We start from the raw sequence: 21233 nt of genomic DNA, 5'->3' as shown, positions 1-21233 counted from the left end.
ACATATACATATATACATATATATATATATATATATATATATATATATATATATATATATATATATATATATATATATATATATATATATTAGGAATGTAACGGTATTGTAAATACCGTCATACCGCAATATTAATTTTTTTCGATATTACCCTAGTCGCATGACTCGGTAAAACTATAGTTCTTCTGAGAAAATTTGCTCAGGCGAATGAAGCGAACGGGAGGTAGCGGAAACTACAATTCCCATCAGCCCATGCTTGACCATCATCCCTTGCGGTCTGTTGTCGCTACAGATCCAGTAATGCGGAAATGGAGTGTGCTGCTAGAAGCGGAGATGAAAAAGAGCTGAAAAACTCTAAAGCGGGTGTTGTCGCCGCGCGCGTACTGAATAGCAGTGTTGTCGCGCGAGTTCTTATCAGCTGTGTTGTCGCGCGCGTACTGAATAGCGGTGTTGTCGTGCGCGTACTGAATAGCGGTGTTGTCGCACGCGTACTGAATAGGGGGTTTTGTCGCGCGCGTACTGAATAGGGGGTGTAGTCACACGAGTTCTTATCAGCTGTGTTGCCGTGCGCGTACTGAATAGCGGTGTTGTCGCGCGAGTTCTTATCATCTGTGTTGTCGCGCGAGTTCTTATCAGCTGTGTTGTCGCGCGCGTACTGAATAGCGGTGTTGTCAGCACACTATTCAGATTGATGCAGACATGAGATCTCTATCTTACTCATGGTTTGTCCTCTCAAGTGGGGGAAAGACAATGCACAACGTTCCCCACTGCTGTCAACCTGGGCCAAGTCATATCTCTCTGTCCCAGAAACCTCAGTCCCAAATGAGAGGGTTTTTTTTTCTGTTGCAGGGGACATTGTAAATGCCCAGAGATACCAGCTTTTACCAGATTATATTTATATGATAACTTTTCTTTAAACCCATCTCTATCTAAGTGAGTGAGTGATTAAATGTTGAATGTGATGAGTTTTCAACAATACTAAATTGAAACTTTATTTTTTTACATGGTTTAATATTTTTTTTGTTATTAAAATTGAAGTTCCTGTTTCAAAGCTTACAGATAGATGGCTAATTTGTATGTCATTGACACTTTTGGCACTTTTTTGGAGTATTTTCATAAGTTTTGTTTTTTCCTGTAAATGATTCAATAAATACCGTACCGTGACATTCATACCGAGGTATTACCGTACCGTGAAATTCTGATACCGTTACATCCCTAATATATATATATATATATATATATATATATATATATATATATATATATATATATATATATATACACACACATATATACATACATACATATACATACATATACACACACACACACACACAATGCAATCAGTAATCTCAAAATACCAGAAATAATCTCGATAATTATATCCAGGTGAACTTGAATTCAATAGAAAATACAAAATAAAATTTTTATTTGATATAAAAGCCCCACAGAACCATCAAGATTTTGACATTTTTCTCAGAAAATATTTGTAAAGGTGCCATTGAATTGAAATGTTCCCCAGAGCCAGAGATCGATATCGGCCGATAATCACACTTTTTGAATCAATCGGTACTCGCCAATCTGGCCGATCTCATGAACCGATGGCAAGTGTTCGATTATGAGTTTACAAGTGTGAGCGTTTGCGGCTATAATATATAAAGATGTGGAGCAACCTCTGTTTACAGTCTATTGGCGTTACTCGCTAGAGTGATGATTTCTTTGTTGCAGCCGTTGTATATCCAGTGTTTTGAGCTGCTTGAGCTGTTTTATCTATTCATTTCTGCAAAGCTGCTTCTGGCCATGACATGTTCACCCCTAAATGGTTATGAGAGATGTGTTTAAGGGATTACATGCTGATTCCTTAATTTATTCTCTTAGGGATGGAGAGATGTCCATTTAAGTATCATGCTTAGAGGGAAAATGTGCTTTATGCATGATAAAGCTTGAAGCATTAGAATCTGTACTTGGTATCGGCTGATTACCATGACAAGGAATCAGAGCATCCCTACTAATTAGTTTACAAATGAAGTAATGCGTGATCAAATAAAATGACGCAGGGAAAACGTATTGAACACATGAAGAAAGGGGGGTGTAGAAAGGCAGTGAAAGCCCAGACAGCAGCTGAAATCTCTCAGTGGTTCTTCAGCAACCTTCTGCCCATTGATGAATATCAGCTGGTTCAGTCCAACATCTACATTAGCAGAAGGATTCAAGGGTGGACATTTCAGCAGGACAATGATCCAAAACACAGCCAAGGAGACTCTCAAAAGCTTTCAGAGAAACAAAATCAAGCTGTAGAATGGCCCAGCCAATCACCTGATCTGAATCCAATAGAAAATACAAAAGAAAATACAGATTTGACAGACAAGACCCACAGAATCATCAAGATTTTTCAAGCCTGTGGAAAAACTCACACCTTATTTCTCTGATTAATTTTTGTTTATTATTTTGTTTACTTCTTTCCCCCTCTGTATATCTTTACTATAAAACATACAGTAGCTTTCACAATGGGACTTTAAAATAGAGTAACATACTGCATAACTGTCCTACAGTAAAATACAGTTCATATTACAGTTAATTACTGTGCAATTTACATAAATCGTTAACAGTGTACCGCACATTTAGACAAAAACATGATTTAAGCATGCCTTTATATTCTAATCCTCATGGTAAAGTCAGCATGTGCCCTTCTGAACACATCTGCGAGGCACTCGACCTTATTTCTCCTCATCCAGATCTGATATTTGGCACGCCTGTTGATAAGAGCTCCACTTCATTTGGTTTATCAGGCTGTAGAGCACGACAGCCGACCGACATCTCGCCTGGAGATTAATACCATCGACAAGCCATCCAGCGACCGACAAGATTTTGCTCTTTGCTAAAGAGCCGCGGCTCAATATTGGCAGACGGGTCAGGAGTGCCTCTGATTACACAGAGCGGGCGAAAGCAGATGTGCCATCATTAAACATCAATACAGTACGGCCTATATGGGGCCCCCGGGAGCCCCTTTCCAATCTATAGCTCAGGCTCTTTTTTTTCCCCGCGTCTGTGTGCTTCTGAAAGCCCCCTGAAACTCGAGCCCTAAATAAAAGAGCGTGGATGTTAGGTAATACGAGTTGTGCTCCCGAGTCAATATGCTGTGGATCTTGCGGAAAGAGGGCAGCTTGTGTTTTGTGCATGTGCAAATGTGCAATAGGACCCCCCGCGGTTTTGACTGCAATCGAGTCTAAAAATCAAGCTGCTCATTCTGCGCGGGGCCGCGGAGGGAGCGACGGCTTTCAGAGTTGGGTTACACTGTGTGAATGTGGTCCGTTCCTGTCGAATGGGTTCTCCGCAGAACCCCTATTAAGGGATTTAATGATGAACTGCGAACTGGTTGAAGAACAATGCAAACATAGTGAGATTTGAGAGTCACGGCTGAAAGGATATTATATGCAATATTCCAGTTTTTTGCACATTAGTCTATATTGGTCGCATGTTTTGGATGGAAACATAGCTATTGTACACTGTTAACAATTTCCTGTAGAATCTACACTACACCTGACAAAAGTCTCGTCTTCAATCCCAGTTGTAAGAGCAACAAATAATAACTCGATTTCTAGTTGATCATTTGGAAGTGGCAGGAGGTGGATTTCTCTGTTGAATAATCTGTTGAACTGCATCTCAATCATCACAAATACGAAGACCTACTGGAGCCCGCACACACCCAAGATTCTCACAGAGATCAGTCAAGTTTGGTTTAGGAAAAGTCATGGTTTGGGGTTACATTCAGTATGCGAGAGATCTGCAGAGTGGACGGTATTAAGGTATCAAGACATCTGTGCTGCCCATTACATTACAAACCACAAGAGAGGGGAAATTCTCCAGCAGGACAGCGCTCCTTCTCATACTTCAGCCTCCACATCAAAGCTCCTGAAAGCAAAGAAGGTCAAGCTGCTACAGGATGGGCCAGCCCAGTCAACAGGCATGAACATTATTAAGCATGTCAGGGGTAAGATGGAGGAGGAGGCATTGAAAATGACTCCAAAGGATCTTGATGAGCTCTGGGAGTCCTGCTGTCTTTGCCATTCCAGATGACTTTAATAATCAGTGATTTGAGTCATGTCAGAGATGTATGGATGCAGTCCTCCAAGCTCATGATGGAGTCAGACACAATATTCATTCTGTTTCCACTGCAGCAGGACTTTATATTCTATACTGGACATTATTTCTGTGACAAGACTTTTGCCTAAACAAAGTCAGACCTTACTGTCCTAATTAAATCACTAAGTATCAAGGCATGATCAGATTTTATTGTGGTAAAATAAGCGTCATCTAGAGGCCTTTGGCTTTCAGATAAGCCACTTCTGATACCAAATGATCAACTAGAAGTCAAGTTATTATTTGTTTTACTAAAACTTGGATAGACGACAAGACATTTGTCAGATAGTACAGTAACTTACTGTAAATCAATTACAGCAAAACTGCTGTATTAACAGCACTATTTGTCTCGCTGTATATGTAATTGTATTTACAGCAGGGAAAATAAGTATTGAACACGGCACTAAAGGTGCCGTTGGCTTTAAAGTTTCACCAGATGTTGATGACAACCAAAAGAAACCCATATATGGAAAAAAACTAATCTAATTACTTTACAAAGGAAGTTATGCGTAATAAAATGACGCATGGAAAAATCATTGAACACATGAAGAAAGGGAGGTGTAGAATGGCAGTGAAAGCCCAGACAGCAGCTGAAATCTCTCAGTAGTTCTTTAGCAACCCTCTGCCCTTCATCAGTGTAAATGAATATCAGCTGCTCCAGTCCAACATCTACATTTGCAGGAGGATTTAGATAAAACCAGAGTGGACATTTCAGCAAGACAATTATTCAAAACACAGCCAAGGAGACTCTCAGATTATTGGCTGGGCCATCCTAAAGTTAGTTTTTCTGTTTTTCTCGTTTCTGCCCATATGGACAGCTTTTGCACTGTTTCCAGTTTGTCCAGTAGCTCGCAATGTACGTCGATGGACTTAAGAGGCAGAGAGGAGTTGACCACAATGATGGGGTTCGAGTCTGGTGAAAAACGGTTGCAGGAAGCGGGTAAGACGAAAAAACTAAAGCCAAAAAATAAAATAAATGAAGAAGAGGGTGAGAATGTGGTACAATCTGAAAACGTGGTAAAAATCAGGCGAGGGCTTTTCTTTTTCTGGATTGATTTTGAAAACTCTTGCGGTTGGGTTTATAGATGTCGGTCGGTGCACGGTCAGTCAGTCAACAGGGGCCTCTGGTGGATTTATGCAAGAACAGCAAGAGCGAATAGTATTCATGAGAGAAGTTTGAGGTCTCAAAAAGCGTACACAGGGACCTCTAATGGATTTAAAGGAGAACAGCAGGGGTGAACAGCACTCGTAAGAGAAGTTTGAGGTCTCAAAAAGCATACACAGCGGCCTCTAGTGGATTTACTTGAGAACAGCAGGCACAAATGGCATTCGGAAAAAGAAGTTTGAGGTCTCAAAAAGCGTACACAGCGGCCTCTAGTGGATTTACTTGAGAACAGCAGGCACAAATGGCATTCGGAAAAAGAAGTTTGAGGTCTCAAAAAGCATACACAGCGGCCTCTAGTGGATTTACTTGAGAACAGCAGGCACAAATGGCATTCGGAAAAAGAAGTTTGAGGTCTCAAAAAGCGTACACAGTGGCCTCTGGTGGACTTACGTGAGAACATCCTGCTGGAAAATCCAGCTTAAACCAGCCTAGGATGGTTGGCTGGTTTAAGCTGGTCAACCAGGCAGGTTTTAGAGGGTTTTAGGTCATCTCCAGGCTTGTTTCCAGCCATTTCCAGCCTGGTTTTAGCTGATCAGGCTGGAAAATGGCTAGCTAAATCCAGCTAAAACCAACTTGACCAACCTGGTTTAAGCTGGACATAGCTGGTTTTGGCTGGGCTCCCAGCCTGCTAGGCTGGTCAAGCTGGTCATCTCCCAGCCTGACCAGCTAAGAGCAGCCTGGAAATGGCCAAAAACCCTCTAAAACCAGCCTGGTCGACCAGCTAAAACAGGGGTCACCAAACTTGTTCGTGGAAGGCCTGTGTCCTACAGATCTTAGCTCCAACCCCCATCAAACACACCTGAATAAGCTAATCAAGGTCTTACTAGGTATACTTGAAACATCCAGGGAGGTGTGTTGAAGCAAGTTGGAGCCAAACCCTGCAGGGACACCGGCCCTCCAGGACCAAGATTGGTGACCCCTGAGCTAAAACAAGCCAACCATCCTAGGCAGGTTTAAGCTGGATTTTTCAGCAGGGCAGCAGGCACAAATGGCACTTATAAGAAAAGTTCGAGGTTTTCAACAGCGCACACAGCAGCCTCTGTTCGGTTTACGCAAGAACAGCAGGCGCGAATGGTACTCATGAGAAGCTTGAGGTCTCAAAAAGCATATACATCAGCTTCTGGTGGATTTACACAAGAACAGCAGGCATGAATGGCACTCTTGGGAGAAATCGAAGATCTGAAAAAGCATACACAGCGGCCTCTGGTGGATTTACGCGAGAACAGCAGGCGTGAATGGCACTCAAGAGAGGTTTGAGGTCTCGAAAATCGTACACAGTGGCCTCTGGTGGATTAACGCAAGTACAGCATGCACGAATGGCACTCGTAAGAGAAGTTTGAGGTCTCAAAAAGCATAGATTGATTAATGTGAGAACAGCAGAGGTGAAAGGCACTCATAAGAACTTTTAGACCTCAAAAAGCGAACACACAGCGCCCTCTGGTGGATTCGCGAAAACAAAAACTGCAACAAATAAATTTGTATCTGCTGGGACGTGTTTGGCGCTCTCCAGAAATGTATATAGGGGTACGTATTCAGAATGAACCAGTGTTAGATGGTCAACAGTGCGATTAAAGATGTATTAACAGAAATGAATGACATGCATGTATTTGATATACGATCAAGACTAGACCCACAAAAAATCTGCGCGCGCAGAATTCCAAAGATTTTCCGCAGAATTCTGCAGATTTCTGGGGATTTTTAGCCCATTATTCATTCTGTTTATTTACTTGAGTAAATGTGTAAATATGAATTTATTCAGTTTTTATTCAGTAATTTATTACTTTTTATTTAATATATTAAGGTTTTAGTTATGATACTCCGCTGGATACTCCCAAAATAATTCTGCAGAAATCTGCAGATTTTTACCAAAATTCTCAGCAGAAATAGCAAAAACATCTTGAAAACCTCTGCCGTCTCAGTCATTTCATATGGTTTAATCAATTCAGAATTGCCGTCAGTAACGGCTGCCGCCTCTTTTGTTGAAGCAGTGTGTACATGTATGTGTGTTGCCACTAAACTCTACAGTTGTTAAGCAGAGCTAATGATTTCCCCAAACTAACCTCAGAGTAACCAGACATTCACACACACTACGAGCTGTTTACCTCCAGCGTGGCTTTGCAGAGTGTGTGAGTGCAGCGGCTGTGGTTTATTCTCCACTGATGGACTTGATCTCCTGGCTGCAGGAGCTGGAGGAGTCTTCAATAATTCACCTCCGAGCGCATCAATATTTAGTCTGTTGCGGAAAGATCAGCTGCGTGTTGCGGGTCGATGCGGAGACTAAACTGTGTGAGTGTGTGTGTGTGTGTGTGGGACACTGAAGGGCTTTAAATCTTTACTGCTTAGTGTTAAAACCTCCCATCATCCTTCCTCTGCCAGGATCCACTCATCTGTGTTTTTTCCTCTGAAGGGTCGTCTGCACCCACTCGCTCGCTCTCTCCCACACACACTGTACTGCTCTCAGAGTCTGTTTGCTGGAGATTTCCTCTCTGGTTCTCTCCATCTCTTCAGTTTCCTTCTCTCTCTGGACACACGTGCAGGACATTTACAGTGTTCAGTTCATGTCACATTTGCTGTGTTCATGTTAAATCATGATAGACTTGTGCTAACAACATTAAATCATGACATCATAAACGTGTCAATTCATGCTAACAACGTGCTAATTTATGTTGGAAACCTGTTAACATGCTAAAATCATGCCAATTCATGTTAGAAACATGCTAACAACATTCTAATTCATGCTAGAAACATGCCAATTTATGCTAGAAACATGCTAACAACATGCCAATTCATGCTAGAAACATGCTAACAACATGATAATTCATGTTAGAAACATGCCAACAACCTGCTAATTCATGCTAAAAACATGCTAGCAACTTGTTAATTCATGTTGGAATCATACTAACTACGTGCTTATTGATGTTGAAATCATGCTAATAACATGCTAATTTACGTTAGAATCATGCTAACAACATAATTTATTTTAGCAACATGTTAATTCATGCTAAAACATTCTAAAAAACATGCCAATTCTTGCTTTAAACATGCTAACGTGCTAATTCAAACATGCTAATTGCTGTTGGAATCATGTTAAAATCATGCTAATTTGTGTTAAAATCATGCTAACATGCCAGTTCATGTTTGAAACATAACATGTTACAATTATGCTAAATCATAATATATTCATGTTGACAACATGCTAATCCATGCTATAATCATGCTAACATGTTAATTTGTTAAAAACATGGTAACATGCTAACAACATGGTAATTCATGTTAGAATAATTGGAATTTATAATAGAATTTTGTTAATTCATGCTAGAAACATGCTAGCAACATACTAATTCATGGTAGAAACATCTTAACAACATGTTAATTAATTTTGGAATCATCCTACCAACATGCTAATTCATGTTATTAATGTTGGAATCATGTTATCAAATGTTAATTCATGTTTGAATCATGATAACATGCTAACCCATGCTAAATATATGATATCAACATGCTAATCAATGTTAAAACATATTAATTCATGTTAGAAACATGCCAATTCAAACTAGAAACATGCTAACATTATAACTGATGTTTGGGTCACCCTTACAACATAGTAATTCATGTTGAAAACATGCTAATTTGTGTTGGAATCATACTAAATCATGTTAACAACATGTCAATTCACGTCGGAGTCATGCTAACAACATGCTAATTCATGTTACAAACATTCTAATCAATGCTAGAATTATGAAATCAACATGCTAGTCAATGTTAGAAAATGCTAAAACATGTTAATATATGTTAAGATAATGCTAACAACAAGCTACTTTATGTTAGAAACATGTAAGCAACATGTTTTTTATGTTGAAATCTTGTTTAAACATGCTAATCCATGCTGAAATTATGCTAATCAATGCTAGAATTCTAATAGCAACATGCTAATCAATATTAGAAAACATGCCAATTTGTGCTAGAAACAAGCTAACAACATGATAATTCATGTTGCAATCATGGTAACAACATGTCAACCCGTGCTAAAATGATAGCAACATGCTAATCAATGTTAAAAACATGTTAGTTCATGTTAGAACAAACCACAAACATGATAACACTATGCTAATTGATGTTGGAATCATTGTAACATGGTAACTCATGCTAGAAACATTTTGTTAGAAAAATGCTAACTACATGTTTATTCATGCTAGACACATGTTAAGAACATGCTAATTCATGCTTGACTAATGCAAACAAGCTAATTCATGGTAAAGACATGCTAGCAACATGCTTTTTCATGTTGGAATCTTTTTAAAAACATGCTAATCCATGCTAAAAGTATGCTAATCAATGCTGGAATGTTGATAGCAACATGCTAATCAAGGAAATATGCTAATTTGTGCTAGAAACATGACAACAATATGAGGATTCATGTTGCAATTATGGTAAAACATGCTAAGCCATGCTAAAATTATGCTAATTAATGCTAGAATCATGCTAGCAACATGATAATACAAACAAGAAACATGCTAACAACATGCTAATTTATGTTGGAATCATCGTAACATGTTAATTCATGCTAGAAACATGCTAATTCATGTTAGAAACATAATAACATCATGGTAATTCATGCTAGACACATGTGAACAACATGCTAATTCAGGTTAGAAACATGCTAACAAAATGATCATTCAAACAAGAAACATGCTAACAACATGGTAATTTATGTTGGAATTATTGTAACATGCTAATTCATGCTAGAAACATGCTAATTCATGTTAGAAACATGCTAACAACATGTTAATTCATGCTAGAAATGTTAACGACATGCTCATTCATGTTAGAAACATGCTAACATGATAATTCAAACAAGAAACATGCTAAAAACGTGCAAATTTATTTTGGAATCATCGTAACATGCTATATCTTGCTATAAACATGCTAATTCATGTTAGAAACATGCTTACATGTTAATTTATGCTAGAAACATGTTAACAACATGCTAATTTATGTTAGAATCATCGTAACATGCTAATTCATGCCAGAAACATGCTAACAATATGAAAAACTACACCAGCATATATTTTACACAGTGGATGCCCTTTCAGTCGCAACCCAGAACTGGGAAACACCCCCACACACACACTCATAAACTATGGACAATTTTGTTTTCTGTTTTAAATAAAAATGTATACATTCTATTCAAATATTTTTCAGTCATCTTGTATAATTTAATCAATTAAAAACTGCTGTGTCAGTAACAGCTGCCGTTTCCATTGTTAAAGCCGTTTGTCCATGTATGTGGGTCAAAGACGAGCTGTATTTTGGAGATGTCTACTGAATGCTGTTTTCTGTAGATGATGGAAAAGGTTAGATAAGGTGCATGAAGACACATGAGGGACAGAAACACTGCAGCTCTTCAGCATCTCTGCTTTTGCTCTGATAGGAGCTGATCTGTAGGCTTAGAAAAAGGACACAGAGAAATTTACTCTCTAATACTGCAGGGCAGCCGCCTACAGAATGGCAACAAACACACACACACACACACACACACACACACACACACACACACACACACACACACACACACACACACACAGCGCTGATGCATCATAAAGCCACAGGAGCAGAGCAACACAACTGCAGCGTGTGTGTGTGTGTGTGTGTATTCCTGACTTCTTCAGGATTCTGTATTCATATATGTTTTATTTCTTTTTTTAAAAGGCAGTGTAGTGCTTGTTGCTATGTGGTTGCTAGGCCGTTGCTAATGTTTTCAGTGAATTGTTATGCAGTTGCTAGGATGTTGTTAGTGGTTTTGGTGCATCATTATGAGGTTGCTAGGATGTTGTTAGTGGTTTTGGTGCATCATTATGTGGTTGCTAGGATGTTGTTAGTGGTTTTGGTGCATCATTATGAGGTTGCTAGGATGTTGTTAGTGGTTTTGGTGTATCGTTATGTGGTTGCTAGGCTATTGTTAGTGTTTTGGTTGAAACATTAGGCGGTTGCTAGGCAGTGCTGTGGTTGCTAGTCTGTTAGTGATTTTGATACATTGTTATGTGGGTGCTAGGCTGTTGTTAGTGGTTTTGGTCTATCGTTATGTGGGTGCTAGGCTGTTGTTAGTGGTTTTGGTCTATCGTTATGTGGTTGCTAGGCTGTTGTCAGTGGTTTTGATGCATCGCTATGTGTTGCTAGGCTGTTGTTAGAGGTTTTGGTGTATCGTTATGCGGTTGCTAGATTGTTGTTAGAGGTTTTGGTGCATCATTATGTGGTTGCTAGGCTGGGTTAGTGGTTTTTTGGTGCATCATTATGTGGTTGCTAGGCTTTTGTAAGTGGTTTTGGTGCATTGTTATGTGGTTGCTAGGCTGTCATTAGGGTTTTTGGTGTATTGTTAAGCAGTTGCTTGGTTTTTGTTAGTGTTTTGGTTGAATCATTAGGCGGTTGCTAGGCAGTGCTGTGGTTGCTAGTCTGTTAGTGATTTTGATGCATCGTTATGTGAGTGCTAGGCTGTTGTTAGTGGTTTTGGTCTATCGTTATGCAGTTGCTAAGCTGTTGTTAGTGGTTTTCAGTTAATCATCATGTGGTTGCTAGGCTGTTAGTGTTTTCAGTAAATTGTTATGTGGTTGCTAGGCTGTTGGTAGTGTTTTCTGTGAATTGTTATGTGGTTGCTAGGCTGTTAATGTTTTCTGTGAATTGTTATGTGGTTGCTAGCCTGTAATGTTTTCTGTGAATTGTTATGTGGTTGCTAGGCTGTTGGGAGTGTTTTCTGTGAATTGTTATGTGGTTGCTAGGCTGTTAATGTTTTCTGTGAATTGTTATGTGGTTGCTAGGCTGTTGTTAGTGTTTCCCGTGTATTGTTATGCAGTCGCTAGGCTGTTGTTAGTGTTTTCAGTTAATCATCATGCGGTTGCTAAGCTGTAAGTGTTTTCAGTTAATTGTTTGTGGTTGCTAGGCTGTTGTTAAGGTTTCCTGTGAACTGTTATGCAGTTGCTAGGCTATTCTTAGTGTTTTCGGTTAATTTTTATGCGGCTGCTAGGCTGTTGTTAGTGTTTTTGGTGAGCGAGTAAAATCGTTTACTGGAGACTCTGAACGGATTGTTTAATAATAATTATAAAAATTCCTTAAATTTAAATACTGCTTTTCTGGGTACTCAAAGCAATTTACAGATGTAAATACACGCTCAAGTACAACAATGAGGGAAAACACTTGGTTACTGTCCACCCCTGATCATGAATATCTGAAATGACAGAAATTTTAGGATGCTAATTTACACAATTAGCTATTGAATAATCACTCTAAACATGAATGAGACCATCAGTAGGTCTACCAGAGTATATTTCACATACCTCATTTACTCTCCCTACTCAACAGTTAGTCATTTGCTAGTCAAAAATGTTAAATAAAACACAAACGACAGAAAAGTAGATGACTAGAAGAAGCACATCAGCCCGAGGGATGTTTTTAAAGCTTTAATGGTCAATGTTTTCACATCTCTCATTACACAGCTTCAGAAGCCCACCTCTGATTGTCAGAAGCATCTTATTTAAAGCCTCCAAAAGAAGTCTTTGAAAATGTAGCACTTAAATAAATAGAATATGAATAGAAAATGATTTCAGTGGAATAACAACATGTTGATGTCGTCTTCACATTCAGCACAGAAGAAAAAGCATACCAATCTCCCTTCTTATCTTCATGAAATTGACAATTGCACAGCAGGTTTTCTTGCATACAACAAATTCTATGCTTTTTACTTCTAACGTCTCTTACAATACAGTACATCATGGTTGACGAAAGACCCTTGAATTTGCCTCCAGCGTCATCTACCGAATGGATTTCGGAATGAAGAATGAGTTTAGCTCACGACTGCTGTTTGTTCAACACGAAATACATTATATACAATCAATCAAACAGCAATCTCTACATCTCTAATGGCTCGATAAAAGGATGGAGATGCTCACATTGACAGCAGTATTAATTCATTCGCTGAGGTATTTCTCCAATTTTAAAATCGAGATGAGAATGTTACATTTTGTTGACGTTTTAGCTTTACTCCTAAATATAGGAGGTAATGAGCAGGCAATTGTTTCAAGATGCTCACGAGTTTGATCTACATACAGTAGTAATGATGTTATGGCATACTGTACAAACCATTTCTATATTGCTCCAAATATTAGTCTTTAAAATACAGTACGTTCGAAAAAACTAAATACGATAGCGAGATAAACTGAAAAACTGACCCACAATTGGGTTTTTGGAATGAAAGCCTCACTATTAAAGCCTAATATTGCTGGAGAGAGCAGTAATTGTAGCTTCATCCAATTAAAAAAACATGACTGAATGAATCTTGCAGCACACCAACCAGTGTTAAAAACAATGCTCTTTACGAGGCTGTTCTTTCAGTAGGTATAGTGTTTCAATTTGGTCGCCTAACCAGTGATCTCAGGCACCCTAATAAGACACAATTCATGCGTCTCTCATTCACTTTAAGTCTTAGAGTCTTTACAAATGAGCCGGAGCAAGCTAAACTGGCATTGTAGGGAAACAAGGTACATGCTGCTATGTGGATTCGCAGAAATAAGATGGGGTTGCTGTAGCAGACGAAAGAGAAGAGGTCGGGAGGGGAAGGGGACAAAAAGGGGTGTCGCGGATGAAAGTGAGGGGAGGGGAAGGGGCCAGGTAGTGGTGTCAAGGACAAAAGTGAAAGCTTGGAAGGTGAAGGGGATAGGACTGGGGAGTGGTGTCGCGGATGAAAGTGAATAGCAGGGAAGGGGGAGGGGCAGAGAAGGGGTAGGGGCCGGGGTGTGGTGTTGCGGACAAAAGTGAATAGCAGGAAAGGGGAAGGGGCGGGGAAGGGGTCGGTGTGTGGTGTCATGGACAAAAGTGAATAGCAGGGAAAGGGGAGGGGCTGGGGAATGGTGTTGAGGATGTAAGTGAAAAGCGGCAAAGGTGTAAGCGGAGGGGGGCAGGGAAAGGATAGGAGCTGGAAAATTGTGTTGAGGATGAAGGTGAATAGTAGTAAAGGGGTAGGAGCAGGGAGGGGGTAGGAGCAGGGAAAAGGTAGGGCTTGGGGATAGGGGCCTTGGTGTGGTGTTGCGGACAAAAGGGAATAGCAGGAAAGGGGAAGGGACAGGGAAGGGGCCGGTGTGTGGTGTCATGGACAAAAGTGAACAGCAGGGAAAGGGGAGGGGCTAGGGAATGGTGTTGAGGATAAAAGTGAATAGCAGGAAAGGGGTAGGAGCAGGGAGGGGGTAGGGGCAGGGAAAGGATAGGTGCTGGGAAATGATGTTGCGGATGAAAGTGAATAGCAGTAAAGGGGTAGGAGCAGGGAAGGGATAGGGGCTGGGGAATGGTGTTGCAAATGAAAGTGAAAAGCAGGAAAGGGGAAGGGGCAGGGAAGGGGTAGGGGCAAGGAAGGGGTAGGAGCAGGGGCAGGGAAAGGGGCAGGGGCAGGGAAGGGGTAGGGGCAAGGAAGGGGTAGGGGCAAGGAAGGGGTAGGGGCAGGGAAGGGATAGGGGCAGGGAAGGGGTAGGAGCAGGGGCAGGGAAAGGGGTAGGGGCAAAGAAGGGGTAGGGGCAGGGAAGGGGTAGGGGAAAGGAATGGGTAGGGGCCGGTGTGTAGTGAATAGCAGGGAAAGGGGAGGGGCTGGGAAATGGTGTTGAGGATGAAAGTGAATAGCGGGAAAGGGGTGGGGGGGGGCAGGAAAAGGATAGGGGCTGGTAAATGGTGTTGAGGATGAAGGTGAATAGTAGTAAAGGGGTAGGAGCAGGGAAAAGGTAGGGGCAAGGAAGGGATAGGGGCCTTGGTGTGGTGTTGCGGACAAAAGGGAATGGACGGAAAGGGGTAGGGGCTGGGGAATGGTGTTGCAAATGAAAGTTAATTTGTAAGTCGCTTTGGATAAAAGCGTCTGCTAAATGACTAAATGTAAATGTAAAGTGAAAAGCAGGAAAGAGGTAGAAGCAGGAAGGGGTAGCGGCTGGGGTGTTGCGGACTAAAGTGAATAGAGTGGAGGAACCATGTCGTCAATTTATATGCAAAAACCTGGAAGCGAGTTAGCATTTTAGCACTTCCGGTTCCCTCGTCCCAAAGTCAATGGGTTTTTTCAACGGTGTTTCAGAAAAATTGCTAAAATAAGGTTTGTGGCTAACACAAACTCAAGACACTTTCACGTTTTGTTCTAAGACATAAAACACATCAGTCACAGCACACTGTTGAATTTTTAAATCAGTAATGCTTCTTTAAAAAGACGGTTGCGATCAAGTTGCTAAATGGGACTACAGGCGGTGTCGGGGACATTATACGTCATCCAGCTGATCTGGTTTGGAGCGCAGCTCGCTTGTGTTGGGCATTTGGATGTGTCTGTTATTTAGGTATTTTCATGAATAGTATTTTATAGTTTGTTGTGTTTTTCTAATTGGGAATTCAGATTATGTGTAGATAATTCCTTCACTTGTAAAGGCTGTCGAGACAGATTCATTTGTTGATCATTTATTTTAATTAAACGATATTATCAACATATTTCTTACTAGTGCAGCCTGTCTCTGTCCTGCTCTCAGTAATGCAAACGTGTGAATAAATGTGTAAAAATACATGCATGTTAACTGTCATTTTAATGTGATCACGTGTTTCATCTTTTTTTCTTCATCTGAACACATTTAACTCCATCATAACTGCAATATTTACAATCCTCCATGAAATGTATAGCAGATGTGACTGTATGGGCTGCTTTTCACTGTACTTCGTGAGAAAAAAAGGAATATTGAATGTTGTTCTGTGTCCATGATGGAACTTGCAGGCATTTGATAGACTTGTTCCTCCTCACGCCTTATTTCTGTTGTCTGTTAAGGTAAGCAGGCTGTGTGCACGTGAGCGATACACTTATTTAAACATGTCTGATGATAATACTATATAGGCAGATTTATACACACAGTTTTAAAACTTTTAAAACAACCGTAAAGCAAAACAGATGCATTTCCCACGTAAAAACAATCCAAAAGCAACATAAGTCTATGTGTTTGTTTGTATTTTTTTGTTTATAATATATACCGTGGATTATAATATAATGAACAGAGAGATTAACTCTTTGTCATGGACAATATTTCTAAACATAAGTTTGAACAGTTGTCTGTAGCAGGGTGGTGCTGACATCACAGACGAGCGCCCCGAGGGCTCTGTAGTCTGTTTATAGCCTAATGTTAGCTTTTCAATTCTTGCGTTTGCATTTAAGATCCAAAAGTGTTTAAAGTTGTATTTTCGTGTGACGATTATCCGGCTGGACAAAACGTGTAAGTGTAATGAACAGTGTTTGAACACAGAGCTTATTATTTGTAATCTTCGAAAAGCCTATGGGAAAATCCTATAGGGATTTTCACGAGGGAACCATTTTTATGCTAGCAGCCGATTAGCCAACAAAGTGACGTCATAGTTCCTCCACTCTATAGCAGGGAAGCGGGAGGGGCTGGGGAATGGTGTTGTGGATGAAAGTGAATAGCAGGGAAGGGGTAGGAGGAGGGAAGCAGTAGGGGCAGGGAAGGGGTAGTGGCTGGGGAGTGCCGTCTCGGATAAAAGTGAAGAGCATGGAGGGTGGGGAGTGTTGCAGAAGAAAGTGTACAGTGGTGGGGCATTAGGTTAGGAAGTGTGGCGAACAAAAGCAAATAGGTATCACTGCAGCCTGGACACCTTTAAGTGAGAGGGATTTAAACCACAAGTAGGTTAGGTTTAGGTGGTGTAGGTGGAGTAGATATAAATTAAACACATCAGGTTATTGAGAGGTTGGGTTTAGGGTTGGGGTAGGTGTAGATCAGGGGTGTCCAAACACGGTAATAACCGAATAACGGATATTAAATTACAGAAATTTAGCGTAAAATAACAGATATTAAATTACAGAAATTTACCGTAAAATAACAGATATTCAATTACAGAAATTTACTGTAAAAAAACAGATATTAAATTACAGAAATTTACCGTAAAATAACAGATATTAAATTACAGAAATTTAGCGTAAAATAACAGATATTAAATTACAGAAATTTACCGTAAAATAACAGATATTCAATTACAGAAATTTACTGTAAAAAAACAGATATTAAATTACAGAAATTTACCGTAAAAAAACAGATATTAAATTACAGAAATTTACTGTAAAATAACAGATGTTAAATTACAGAAATTTACCGTAAAAAAACAGATATTAAATTACAGAAATTTACTGTAAAATAACAGATATTAAATTACAGAAATTTACCGTAAAATAACAGATATTAAATTACAGAAATTCATCGTAAAAAAGCAGATATTAAATTACAGAAATTTACCGTAAAATAACAGATATTAAATTACAGAAATTTACCGTAAAAAAACAGATATTAAATTACAGAAATTTACCGTAAAATAACAGATAATGAATAACATATATTTACCAGAAATCTAAATGTAAGGAAATTTCTGTAATTTAACATCCGTTATTTTATGGTTAATTTCTGTAATTTAATGGCCGTTATTTTACTTTTTTTCCCCCAACACTCCAGCTGCTGGAAATAAACCGTAAAATTACAGATTTTTTTTTTTTTTAACAGTGCACCAAACCAAGGGAGATAAAAACAGCCCTACCCTTAAACATAGCCAAGTCAAGCTACTACCGTTAAGTCCACAGAGGTGAAGTCCCCTACTGGCTCTGCAGCTAGCACTACTTGAAACAAGGTTCTGCAGTGTTGTGTTTTAAAGGCACAATATGCAAGACTCTTTCAGTAAAACATTCAAAAACAACTAGAACAGTGTTTTTCCGTATATCAAATATGTCAAAAAACATTAAAATCCAGAGAAATAAGCAATTTTAGATGATATGAGAGACCGTGCCAGTGTGTGGCAATGCTAATGATGTCACACACTATCGATTTCCGTTTTTAGATGATATAAAACATGAAAACAGCAAGGCGGCATTGATATGTACTGTTTTATTAGACCTCACAGAGCAGTTTGATAAACAGCCCTGCTCCTTCTCCATGATCACGAGTGGATGAACCGAAAACAGTGGACTTTGGCATTATAAAAGCTTCACTGCTTTTTCATGCTCATCAGCAACTGCTTTAGAGTTTCTCTTGTTTTTCTTCACGGCATTCAGCCTTACTTTGCTTCATACTACCATGATGATTAGTGTTGAATATTTTGCAAAAATCATGTTGATTGATGGCTAGTCCCACACTCAATCATGTTGTCAATAAACGATCCCTTTGTTTGTTGCGAACACGTGCCCTCTAGTGGTGAAAATTACATACTGTGCCTTTAAATACAACCAGTCAATGGACTGATTTTAACATTCAACCGGCACTACTCCTTATGAAGGTGGCCTCCACAGAAAACCTTAACTTTTTAATTAACGCTCCTTATTAAACCAGAAAAATACTCTACACAAGTATGCAAACATACTTGCTTCAGTATTGTGTGTCCTAAACATACAACATAGAGCGTCCCAGGTTCTACTGGTTGCAATTCCTGAATTTTCATTGTCAATTAAGCCAACTGTAATAGGTGGTTTTGGTTCAATTTCGAATTTCACCAACCATTCAATAGTATCTGGATGCAGCCTTTATGATGCAAGCTGAGATTGCATCACTCAACGATGCAATGTCAGACACAATGCACTCAATGAAGTGAGTGACGTCACTGTGACGGGTAGGGTTAGGGTTGGGGTTGGGTGACAGATTAAAAAGCATTGGATGCAGCTCAGATTGCACTGCATCGAGTCTGCAGCCAGACCCCTCTCCAACCATTAGAGCACAGGGGACCAGAGTACACACTTCAGCTTCTGGTCCTTCCTAGTCTAAAATTAAATGACATAAATTAGATATTTGCAAGGACTTTGTTGTAAAAGTGATAGTGGAAAGATAGGCAAGGATAAAACAAACGCACTGCTCACTCTAGCTGATAACATACGTACAGCGATGTTTTACATATCAGCAGCTTCCATTTAGACAAACTGTCCTGTCATCATTCCCAGCTTCAAATCAAGGCTAAGCCTCTCCGACTCAGTACGAGTTGCCTTCATAAAGACGTAGGGCTGTGTAACCCAAGCGCTGCCTGAGGAGAGGCTAAAGATTAAATGATTAAATATTTAGATGTCCTTCGAGAAGCTTGCATCATCGACACATGATGCTGGGGTTTCTCGACCACAACTGAAGAGTCGATTATGGTGATTTGTGGCTCAGGTGCAGCTGTCAATATATTGATAAGCTTGTGTACAAGTTCACGCTCAAATGAAGTGCTTTTTGGAAAGCCTAACAACACCCAAATGTAATCATTACAAACATGTCTTCAAATATATTCGGAGACCCTGCTGGAAAAAAATAAGTCACCTTCAATATGGTTTGCTGGGGTCTACCAACACTAACTAAGCTTGCTCGTGACGGTCAACTTATTAGTCACTAGCTGGTAATTGACCATCCTGACACACTTGGACAAGATATAAACATGAAAGTTTAGCTTCAACTAGCTAGGAACAGTGTAAAGCGGGTACCACCTGAAGCAGATCAATCAGGATCTTCCTGCCGGGTAAAGATGGCTTAAATGCAAACAGTGAATGATGGTATATATGTGGAGAGATTGTCCTTGAGAGATTGAGAAGCATTCCCGATGTCAAAGTTTTTGGACTTGAATGGTTTCCTTTACTAATTGATCAAGGGTTGTGAGCGTGCATGTGGTCGTGCTCACATTCAGTATAAAAGAGGTATAACCTCAAGCTTTTAAATAATTCCAACATGTCATAAACGTTAAAAGATGCAGTCTAGATCAACTAGGAAATAAGAAAAAACTATGCTTTCACACTTTTTTAAAATTGGGAGAATAACTCTAGTGCTTCGAACCATAGTCTCCGAAGGTCATGGTACCAAACTCTGAGATGAAGACTCTTTGTGAACCCGAGGTTGTCCGACGGACCGTGCAGTCTGCTGGCGGCTCCGTATTGGAAGCCGCTTTCGATATCGTACAGATTCTGAACGAAGCAACAGCTTTGTGTATTGCACTTCTGGCATTATCATCTTTAGACACTCATCTCGAGGAGGGATGGGGCCTTTCTTTGATATATTAACTGGTAAGTCGTACCCAACGATTGTCACTTTGGCACTGGGCTGCCACGGCCGCAACTCTTTATTCGTGATTTGTGCAGCAGAGCGAAGCGGTGGTAAACTTCCCCCGAAACAGCTGCGAACAAGTCGGTCTCTAGACTGCCGCAACAGCTGGACTTCCCGCTCAACACATGCTAGTCCCAATGCTCTCAGCTGCCGCCATAGCGAGGCATTGAAATGATCGTAGAGAGCTGAATCTATAGCATTCCAGTCTCTGATTTTCTCCGTATTATCACTAGAAAGGCTGCTTTTGGAGTCGGCTGTGCGCATGTTGAGACTGACGTAAAGAACATCATCGAGATCCCAAGCCAACAAGCGGCGTAACAGCACCAAGGATTCATCAAAGTATTCTGCAATCATAACCAGCGAGAAGACTTTCTCCATCTCGGCAGCGAATCGTTTCACGTACAACTCCGTAAATGGACGGTCTTTATCACCACCTAGGTCAAAGGTCAGAGTATTCCTTGCGTACATCGAATCCTTTTCATCCGGACGATAGTAGTTCCAAGGCTCGTCAAGGAAAGTCTCTAGAGAGCCATTCGGGACACGTTTAAAGCTAAGACAGTACTGATTATAGTAGGAAAACAGGGACTCAAACATCGCTCCCGGTTCCCGCAGTATGGTGATGTAGATGGTATTGTTGGGCATGAGGTGCCGCAGCTCAGTCCTGCTGAACCGTAGATGACTGGTGATGATGTCAGGGGGCGAGGTGTGCGGATGGACAAAGTGGACGCTGAACGGCCGAGGGTAGCAGAACTGGTGGTCGCAGGAGGTGATGGGCAGCGCCACAGTGAGGTTGTTGCGCTCAGCGAAACGGAAGAGGATGTTCT

At 40.3% G+C, this 21233-nt stretch overlaps 2 protein-coding genes across 6 annotated transcripts in view; both read right to left on the bottom strand.

Annotated features, from left to right (window-relative positions):
• Positions 1-21233, bottom strand: part of actn3b (actinin alpha 3b) — a 297251-nt gene that overhangs the window by 63225 nt on the left and 212793 nt on the right. The window lies entirely within an intron of this gene.
• gal3st3 (galactose-3-O-sulfotransferase 3) overlaps positions 1-21233 on the bottom strand; it is a 125246-nt gene that overhangs the window by 12136 nt on the left and 91877 nt on the right. For 2 of the 5 annotated variants that reach the window (XR_012383073.1, XR_012383072.1), the window contains 2 exons: positions 20143-21233; positions 7408-7826 (listed from right to left, as the gene is read on the bottom strand). The exon at positions 20143-21233 is cut by the window's right edge and continues 131 nt beyond it. Coding sequence is in view for 3 of the 5 variants with exons in the window: in XM_073908020.1 (XP_073764121.1) it covers positions 20158-21233 (1076 nt within the window). In the remaining 2 variants the exon portion in view is untranslated. Of the gene's footprint in view, positions 1-7407; positions 7827-16709 lie in introns of those variants that run through there. The other 3 variants (XM_073908019.1, XM_017356959.4, XM_073908020.1) reach the window with 2 other exon arrangements.

This window comes from Danio rerio, chromosome 7, assembly GCF_049306965.1.
Source record: "Danio rerio strain Tuebingen ecotype United States chromosome 7, GRCz12tu, whole genome shotgun sequence".
NCBI lineage: Eukaryota > Metazoa > Chordata > Actinopteri > Cypriniformes > Danionidae > Danio > Danio rerio.
Note: the sequence above shows the minus strand (reverse complement) of the source record. Positions and strands in the feature narration are given on the sequence as shown.